This window comes from Lactuca virosa, chromosome 2 (genome assembly GCF_052849685.1).
Source record: "Lactuca virosa cultivar CGN04683 chromosome 2, Lactuca_virosa_CGN04683_v6, whole genome shotgun sequence".
In the NCBI taxonomy this organism is placed as follows: domain Eukaryota; kingdom Viridiplantae; phylum Streptophyta; class Magnoliopsida; order Asterales; family Asteraceae; genus Lactuca; species Lactuca virosa.
The window spans coordinates 233,861,015-233,871,244 of NC_136427.1; the positions used below are offsets into that span (position 1 = coordinate 233,861,015).

The 10,230-nt window shown below is 41.7% G+C and overlaps 1 protein-coding gene across 1 annotated transcript; it reads left to right on the forward strand.

The window, feature by feature from the left end:
• The first annotated feature begins 923 nt into the window (after positions 1–923).
• On the forward strand, positions 924–2,135 carry LOC145158292 (uncharacterized). The gene has a single exon (XM_079077211.1). It carries the CDS (start codon positions 924–926, stop codon positions 2,133–2,135), a length of 1,212 nt encoding a protein of 403 aa, XP_078933337.1.
• The last annotated feature ends 8,095 nt before the right edge of the window (positions 2,136–10,230 follow it).

Here is a 10,230-nt window from a genome sequence, read left to right on the forward strand (position 1 = left end):
TGGCCGATAGAGCAAAAGATTGGTTATTCTATCTTCCACCGGGGTCAATCAACTCATGGACCGATATGGCAAGAGCTTTTCTTGACAAGTTCTATCCCGCTTCAAGAGTCTCAAGTCTTAGAAATGAGATTTGTGGAATCCGCCAAGGTCAAAATGAGACTTTTCATGATTATTGGGAGCGGTTCAACAACTTGTGCTATAGTTGCCCACAACACCAAATTCCGGAACAACTCCTCATTCAACACTTCTATGAGGGATTGTTACCAATGGAGAGAAGACTAGTTGATGCCTCAAGTGGTGGAGATGTCTTTAGTAAAAGTCCACAACAAACAAGACAACTTTTCAACACCATAGCCGCAAATTCCCAACACTTTGGCCCGCGCCAAGACATGAAAAGATATACACAACACAAAGTCAATGAAGTGGGATCATCGAACCTCGAGTCTCAAATCAAATATCTAACCTCCGTTGTCCAAAAGCTAGCCATGGGACAAACTCCACAAGTGATGGTTTGTGGGATATGTGCAACAATGGGACATCCTACGGATATGTGTCCCATTCTTCAAGAAGATGCGGAACATGTAAATGCCACGGGAGAGTTCCAAAATTACCACAACAAGCCATCCGGTTACCAAAATGCTTACAATTCAAGTTGGAAGCCAAATCCCAATATGAGCTACAACCCAAGACCATTGCCTCAAAATGCATTGGTTAGACCTTCCTATCCACCACCACAACCTTATTACCAACATCCACAACCACACTATCAATCCAAACCACACCCTCCACACCACCAACAACCTCCTCAATCCCAACCAAGTAGCTCCGGAATGTCCCTTGAAGACATTGTCAAATCCCTAGCCACTAGTACCCAACAATTCCAAAAAGAGACAAGAACTAGTATCTCCAACCTTGAAGCACAAATGGGAGATATAGTTACATCCATAAGCAAGTTGGAGTCCCGTGGAAAGTTGCCTTCTCAAACCGAAAAGAACCCAAATGTCAATGCGGTAACCTTGAGAAATGGTAAACAAGCGGGAGAAAGTAGTACAAAGAAGAAGCCAAGGGATGAAGAGGAAGAAATAGAGGTCATTCCCATTGAAGATCCCATTGTCAAGAATGCCACACAAGCCGAAATTCCAAAGAAGACTACCCCTCTAGTGACTCCAATAGCCACTCAACCGCCATTCCCCTCCCGACTTGCAACTTCGAAGAAGAAAATGGAGGAGAAAGAGATTTTGGACACCTTCCGAAAGGTGGAAGTAAACATCCCTCTACTTGATGCAATCAAGCAAATCCCGAGATATGCAAAGTTTTTGAAAGAACTTTGTACCAACAAGAGGAAGTTGAAGGGAAATGAGAAAATTTCGATGAATGAAAATGCATCCGCGGTTTTACAAAGGAAGCTTCCACCCAAGTGTAAAGATCCGGGAATGTTTATGGTTCCTTGCAAGATAGGAGATGTCACTTTTAGTAGTGCCATGCTTGAGCTTGGTGCTTCTATTAATGTCATGCCCTATTCGGTGTATGAATCATTGAATGTTGGTCCTTTAAGTGAAACCGGTGTCATAATCTCTCTTGCGGATAAGTCAAGTGTCTTTCCTAGAGGTGTTTTGGAAGATGTCCTAGTACAAGTGAACCAATTAGTCTTCCCGGTGGATTTCTACGTGATTGATCTAGATGAACAAGTGTCCTCAAAGTCAGGTATAATTTTACTTGGGAGACCATTCTTGAAGACGGCTAGAACAAAGATTGATGTGTATGCGGGAAGCTTAACAATTGAGTTTGATGGTGAAACAATAAGTTTTAACATCTACGGTGCTATGAGATATCCTAGTGATGTCTCATCTTTGTGTTTTGTTGATGTTATTGAACCATTAACCCAAGAGTTGTTCGATTTGTCTAATGGTGACGTGTTGGAGATGGTTTTGAGCAAAGGGTTTGATTGTGGGAAGTTAGCCAAGAAGTTGAAGCTCTACTCACTAGACCCCAAAGTTCAAAGATTGGTTAACAATTTAGAGATCAAGAAAATCACTCAATTTAGTGTGAAGCAAATTGAATTACCTCAAACTCACACGAGATTGCCACCCTCCCTTGTTCAACCTCCGGAACTAGAATTGAAGGTCCTTCCTTAACATTTGAAGTATGCGTACTTAGGAAACAACGAAACTCTTCTGGTCATTATTTAAACGCACTTAACCGAATCTGAAGAATAGCAACTCCTCAAGGTGTTGAAGGAGCATAAAGAAGCCATGGGATGGACGAGTGCGGATATCAAAGGGTTGAGCCCCTCCACTTGTACACACAAGATCTTAATAGAGGATGAATGCAAGCCAAGTAGAGACGCGCAAAGAAGGTTGAATCCATGTTGAATCATAAAAAGTGACCCTCTTGAACTTCAGCTACCGCAGCCATCCAGCACCCGCAGTCAAGCTCCTTCATCAGCAACTGCATCCGGAGTCTACCTACCGCAGTCACTTAACTAGATTACTTTACTTGTCTTTATTATAATACTCTCTATTGTCCAGTATGCCTTGCATGGCTACTCTTAGAGATGTAATCTAGTGTACTTCTTGAGTCTCTATAAATAGAGCTCATTTTCTTGTATCTAAAAAAAAGGCAGAACTAACGCATCTATCTATTCTGAATACACTTCTCAAGTTATTCTTTCTATCTCTCTATCTTACTACGCACCACTTCTTACTCACAAATATTACTAGAATACAACTGATTATAACCTCTCTTCTGAGCAAGTCTTTCGTGACTTAATCACTAAGTTTGATCTTCCTTATTAACTCGGTTTGAATGCATTCCTTGTTATGAATCAACTTATGTGTATACTTGATATAACAATTGTTGTCATTTCTATTTCTTTACTTTCCGCAACTAATTCTCTAACTTATTAATATTATTGTTGAGCTTTAGATCCTTCGAGATTAACTATTCCGCAATACACTTGTTCTAACGTTTGTTCAAGTGTGTCTCTAAGTTTTTCTCTCAACAATCCGCCAATGATGGAAGTGGTCAAGAAAGAGATTTTGAAGCTCTTAGATGCAGGAATGATCTATCCAATCTCGGATAGCAAGTGGGTGAGCCCGGTGCAAGTCGTTCCAAAGAAGGCGGGAATCACGGTAGTCGAGAACAACAAAGGTATGATGGTCCCTACCCGCGTGCAAAACGGGTGGAGAGTATGTATTGACTACCGCAAACTCAATGCAAGCACAAGAAAAGATCATTTCCCATTACCTTTCATTGGCCAAATGTTAGAAAGGTTGGCCGGGAAATCACATTATTGTTGTCTAGACGGGTACTCCGGTTTTCACCAAATCCCGGTGGCACCGGAAGACCAAGAAAAGACAACATTTACATGTCCATTTGGCACTTTCGCATACCGGAGAATGCCATTTGGATTGTGTAATGCCCCGGCCACTTTCCAACGTTGCATGGTTAGTATCTTTTCCGAATATGTCGAAAACATAATTGAGGTTTTTATGGATGACTTTACGGTATATGGGGACTCGTTTCAAGAATGTTTGACCAATCTCACCAAAATTTTGAAAAGATGCATTGAAACAAATTTGGTTTTAAATTTTGAGAAGTGTCATTTTATGGTGAGTCAAGGTCTCATTTTGGGTCATATTGTGTCAAAGAAAGGAATTGAGGTAGATAAGGCCAAGATAGATGTTATTCAAAGCTTACCTTACCCGACTTGTGTTCGGGAAGTTCGTTCTTTTTTGGGCCATGCAGGTTTCTACCGGAGATTCTTCAAAGATTTTTCGAAGATAACAAGACCAATGTGCCAACTCTTGCAAAAGGATGTTGATTTCGAGTTCAATGAGGCGTGCAAAGAAGCTTTCGACAAGCTCAAAGAGTTGCTTACATCTGCCTCCATCATGCAAGCACCGAATTGGGATCTCCCCTTTGAGATCATGTGTGATGCAAGCAACTATGCAATAGGCGCCGTTTTGGGTCAAAAGAACGGACGAGCCTCCCATGTGATCTACTATGCATCGAGAACACTAGACAATGCTCAAAGCAACTACTCTACTACGGAGAAGGAGCTATTGGTCATAGTGTTCGCCTTGGAGAAATTTAGACAATACCTACTTGGTACCAAGGTCATTGTGTATTCGGATCACGCAGCTCTTAAGTACTTGATGATGAAGAAAGATGCAAAGCCTAGACTCATCAGATGGATTTTATTGTTACAAGAATTTGATTTGGAAATCCGGGACAAGAGTGGATGTGAGAATCTCGTTGCCGATCACCTGAGCCGGATCACTTCAAATGAAACTCCTTTCCCGTTGAGGGACGAGTTTCCGGATGAGCATCTCTTTTCCCTTACTCAATCTACTCCTTGGTATGCCGATAACGTTAACTTTTTGGTCACAAAGAGGTATCCCGACACATTTTCACGTGCTCAAAAAGATAAATTGAAAAGTGATGCAAAATACTATGTGTGGGATGAACCTTATTTGTGGAAACATTGTCCCGATCAAATTATTAGGCGATGTGTTCCCCAACAAGAGAATCAATCCATTTTACAATTTTGTCATGAACTTGCTTGTGGGGGACACTTCGGACCTAACCGGACCTTGAGAAAGGTCCTTGAGTGTGGACTATTTTGGCCAACCATGTCACGCGATTGTTACTTGTTTTGCAAAAGTTGTGAACGGTGCCAAAGGACGGGAAACATTTCACATAAAAATCAAATGCCACAAAATCCAATCCTTGTTTGTGAAGTTTTTGACGTATGAGGGATTGATTTCATGGGCCCATTTCCCGTTTCGTTTGGCAATGTTTACATCTTGCTCGCGGTTGACTATGTTTCTAAGTGGGTTGAAGCCAAAGCTACACGATCGGATGATGCCAAAACGGTTATCGAGTTTTTGAAGTCTAATGTTTTTGTGAGATTTGGTGTGCCTAGGGCCTTGATCAGTGATAGGGGGACACATTTTTGCAACAAGATGATGGAGACTTTATTGAAGAAGTACAACGTGACCCATCGTGTCTCAACCGCCTACCACCCCCAAACGAATGGTCAAGCGGAAGTTTCAAATCGCGAGGTGAAGAGTATTCTTGAGAAGACGGTAAATCCCTCAAGGAAAGATTGGAGTTTAAGGCTTGATGATGCCTTATGGTCCTATCGGACCGCTTACAAGACCCCGATAGGAATGTCGCCCTTTAGGTTGGTTTTCGGAAAGCCATGTCATCTACCCGTCGAATTAGAGCACCGTGCATTTTGGGAGGTCAAGCAATGTAATTACAATATTGATGAGGCGGGTAGGCAAAGGAAGCTTCAACTTCAAGAGTTGGAGGAGTTGAGAAATGACTCCTATGAAAACTCAAGAATTTACAAGGAGAGAGCAAAGCTTTTCCATGACAAGTCCATTACCCGCAAGTATTTCGAGCCGGGACATAGGGTTTTGCTTTATCATTCGCGATTGAAATTATTTCCTGGAAAGTTGAGGTCAAGATGGATAGGTCCGTTTGTTGTGTTAAATGTCTTTGAGCATGGAGCGGTTGAGATTCAAAGTGAAGAAACGGGGCAAATCTTTAAAGTCAATGGGCATCGATTGAAACCTTTCTATGAAGGTTTTAACGCAAATGTCCTAGATGTCATCCAATTGGATGCCCCGATGTACTGAAATCAATAGGGAAGCACGTCTCGCCAAAGACGTTAAAGAGGGGCATTTTTGGAAAACTAAAAGTTTTCATCTTTTCTAGTTCCGAATAAATGTCGTAGATAGACCATTTTTGCATTTAACATCTCTTCTTCTTCCTTCTTGCGGTAAAAGAATGTTGGATTTGAAGGCCCGGTGTTCGTATTGGTCAAAGAGCAAAAAAAATTGAGAAAAATGACAACAGAATTCACGCGGTCCGCGTGTACTCCAGGTCCTGTCCGTGTTAATAAACAAATGGTCCGCGTGTGGTTCCCAAAACTGTCCGCGTCCATTTTTAGAAGACAGAAGGAATTCAGGGTTATTCACGCGGTTCGCGTGTACTCGCAATATCATCTGCGTGGGTTATACAAACGGACCGTGTGTGATGCTTCTCATTGTCTGCGTCCAATTGAATGTAAACAGAATAGCTTCAGGGTAATACACGCGGACCGCGTGTACTCGCGTCCGCGTCCGCGTGAGTTGTTGACCAACGTTGACCCGCTTTTGACCAGGTTTGACCGCAACTTAAACACTCTAGTACTCCAGCCGGCCCTTCCTTCCTTCCCACTTCTTCTTCTTCCTTTCCCTTAACCTCCATTAGAGCACCTCCATCTCCACCACTAAAACTCAGTTTCCCGTCAAACCGCCGGTCAGAATTCCGCGAGACCACCGCCATTCTTCACCAATTCCCGAGCTCTACAAACCCCACTAAAAAACCGGTCCGATCTGTTGATGTAACTCTAGGCGCCACCACCACTCAACCGCCACTTTCCGGCCGTTTTCCGGCCAACTCCGGCCACCTCTCGCGATTCCGACACCACCATTGTACTCCCCTTGGACAAGGCTACAAACCCCACCAAAAATATCTCTCAAAGCTTGCCGGAAAATTTCGCCGGAATTTCAAGCCATTGCCGGATTTATCGGGTTTTCGCGGTAAATTGCTTCTCACGGGATATTGAACAAAGCTTTAAGCTTGGGGTGGAGAGTTGCAAGATTTTCAAATCCCGATTTTTCGCGCGCAAATTTTGAACTTTCAACAAAAACGGGTACTTTCTTTCCTTTATTTTAATTGATCAATATGCATGTCTCTGAACCACAATTCATATGTTGTTGCATCAAATGCTTTTAGGAATTATTTCTTGCTTTGATTGTTGAACTGCTTTAGAAGTCCATAGGGAGTCGGTTGGTGATTTGGATTGAAATATCGTTTGTTGAGATTGTGGTTCGTGTAGTGGTTATTTTTGGTGTAGGTAGTCCATGTCCACATCTAGGAAGCGCCCGGCTGCTGCCCGAGGCAAAGCCCCTGCTAGAAATCAAAATGATGCTCCCGATATTCCAAGATATCGGGATGCCAAGGCGGCCAAAAATTACACGAAGAGCTTGCCTAGAAAGGTTGCATCCACCAAGTTCGTGTGCAAACCCACGCTTATCTCATTAGGGGTTCTTGAGGGGGTCAACCAATTGTTCCGTAACATTGGGTGGGAAAACCTTCTCAATCTCATGTCACACACTTACGAGCTCCCTACTAGAGAATTTCTTGCTGATTGCGGATACGATAGCGAAAAAAGAAAGGCTACATTCCAACTTCTAGAGGACCGAAGGTACATCGATTTTGCAACAATAAACGACATCTTGGGCTTGCCTTCTTCAAACATATCCACAGTTTTCGAAGTCTTACCTGTTGAGTTCAATCATGAGACCTTTTGGACGGAAATCACCGGGGGTATCTTTTCATGTGCCGGTCGGGATAAAGCAACATCCATCATTCACCCGTGCCTCCGCATTGCCCATCGCATCTTGGTGTGAACGGTTTTTGCCCGCAATGAAGTCGGCCAAGTCACAAAAAATGAGCTCTTCTTCCTTTGGTGCATGACGCGACGTGAAAACCCACCAATCCCGGACTTTGCTTCGTTCTTTTTCCATAAATGCGCACTCATGAGAACCAAAACGTCCGGCGACATTTGCATTGGGGGATTTGTCACCCTTTTGGCTCGCGGTCTTGACATCGAGCTCCCAGACGAATACCAGCCTGTTGACAACAAAAATCTTTTGGATGAGCGCGCTCTCATAAACATGCACCACATCCGCCGAAGGAACAGGAGCAGCTTCACATGGTATTGTCCTCAAGGGGTCGGATATCTCATTCTTCCCGACCCTCGAGTCATCAACTTCACCTTCCACGATCGCACTCAGTGGAGACTCGCGAGGACCATCACTCAGTCAGTCAATGAGGATGTGCTCCAGGATCAAGATAATGACGAGATGCATGTGGAAGACGATCCCGACGATGAGCCCACCCATGGTCCACAGCACGCCCAGCCCCAAGCACCTTCCGGATATTACCCGCTTCCCCCAATTTTGCCGAACGGTTCGAGACTCTTTGCATCTCCAACCAAATCATGTCCCAGCAGATGCACCATATGTGGGGGTGGCACCAGTCCCAAAACCATTTCGAGAACATCCCACTTCCACCTCCCTATCCATACCCTCCCCCCACCCACCCTTATCCCCCTCCACCTTACCCCTACCCCTACCCCCAATACCCATATCCTCCTCCTGATCCCCCGGTTTAGGTACTTTCGCCTCGCCCCAAGCATTGAGGACAATGCTTATTTCTAAGCTTGGGGTGGGGTATTCCCTTTTCTTTTTAATTTATCATACATTTTAATTAGGTTGCATATTTAGTATAAATTGCATCCATTTTTTTTTTATAAAACTCCAAAAAGATTTTATTTTTCTTCTTTTTCACTTTTATTTTTGCATGACATTTAGCCTAGGGCATAAGCATTCATGCACTTTTGTTATCTCTTTATTCTCATCTCCGAACATCTTTACTTGAAAGACACGACGCATCTTAAATACAATTCTTTTGGAAACTCACATAACAAATAAGAATCGCTCTTAGGGACTTTCGGTTGTTGCTTCTTCTCTTATATATATGTGGGGAGAGAGTGCAAGTAGTTGTGCATATGAATCGACTCATGTCAAGTGTGGCATAAGTAGGGGGACAACTTAGCCTCGAGCCGACTAGTCCCTCACTTGCATTTTTCTCACAAGCCACAATTAAACCCCAAAGAAAGGAATAAAAACTAGATTGTGCTATTTTGAGATCTTTAGTGTCTAACTGCTACAATTCACATCATATCTCACTACTTTATGATTTAGACACATTTTTCCCACTTGATCTCGAATTAGCCTTAGTGTAGTTGTGCTTGTTTGGCCTCTTGTTTGGGTTAGACTTAGATTCTGCTTATAGTTGTATATAGTTTTGTATTCTTTTAGGCTATGCTTGTAAAACTCCTGTGGTAAACCAAAAAAGTGAGTCTAAAAAAAATAAAAAAATAAATAAAATAAAAAATAAAAAAATAAAATAAAATAAAATAAAAAATAATAATAAATAAATAAAGGAGAGACAACTACCCCCTTTTCCAGTTTTGTTTTGTTTTATGAGTCAAAAGTAAACTGTTTCAAAAGTATGTTCGAAAAGTTTTGCGTCAATTTACTAAAAAAAAAGTTCAATAAAGTCTAGTATTTAGTTCGTGCACTTGAAAATTCATATGTAACCAATTTGTTTGGAGAAGTCAAACTTTTGATATTTTGTGGAATTTGAACCTTATGTTTGTTGGTTCTAGTCTTTAGAAGTTAAAAAAAAAAATTGAAAAGTCGGATATTATCGCAATCATAAAATGCGAGTGTAGTTATATATTTTTAGTATTTTCTTCTTTGTGTCTTAAGTATTTGTATTTGTTTTTGTAACATGTCTTTGGGGTTTTGTTGTCTAAAAAAAAAAAGAAGGTCGGGCCACGGAGTTGTATCCATTTGTTTGCTTTTGTAAATGTTTAGTTTTTCGGATTCTAGCTCATGTAATTAGTTTCTAGTTTGATGTTTTTCTAGTTAGATTTCATTTTTGTTGGCAACTATGATGGCGCCCTTCACTCATCGCGTGCTCGACTCTTCGCTCTACATGGATCATATTTTGGTGGAAGCACTTACTCTTCTAGATGATTGTAGTTTGCCAACTTTTGTACATAGCTCGCTCATTGCCATTTTTGGCCCGGGTTATCTTTTTTCTAGGTTTTATTTCTTGACGTGGGGTTGAAGTTGTGAGGAGTGAGGAACATTCTAACCGAGGGACACTTTCTCATGGCTAGTGGGCTAGATCGGACCACGAAACAATGTCACATAAACCATACTAGTAAAGTATGCATGCTCGTATTGCATCTTGATCAACATGTATCCCTTGCTAGAAAGGTAACAAAGGCTCGTCCCTCAAAGTGATTCTTACCCCTAAAAATGAATTATATGTTTTTATTTTAAGGGCGTGTTGTGAATTTCCGCCTAATATGTTTATTTTTTTTTCTAGGATAGTTCATCCCAAGTTCATTTTAGTCTTGTCTTACTTGAGGACAAGTAAGGTTTAAGCTTGGGGTGATTTGATAGTTTCATTTTATTTACTTCTGTTTATAGTTTATTTTAGCACATTCCATATCATTTTAGTTAATCTTCATGCATATTTTCTCTTTTTGTTATTTTTCTCCTTTACCGGGTGCTTTCCAGTCTTTTGAGC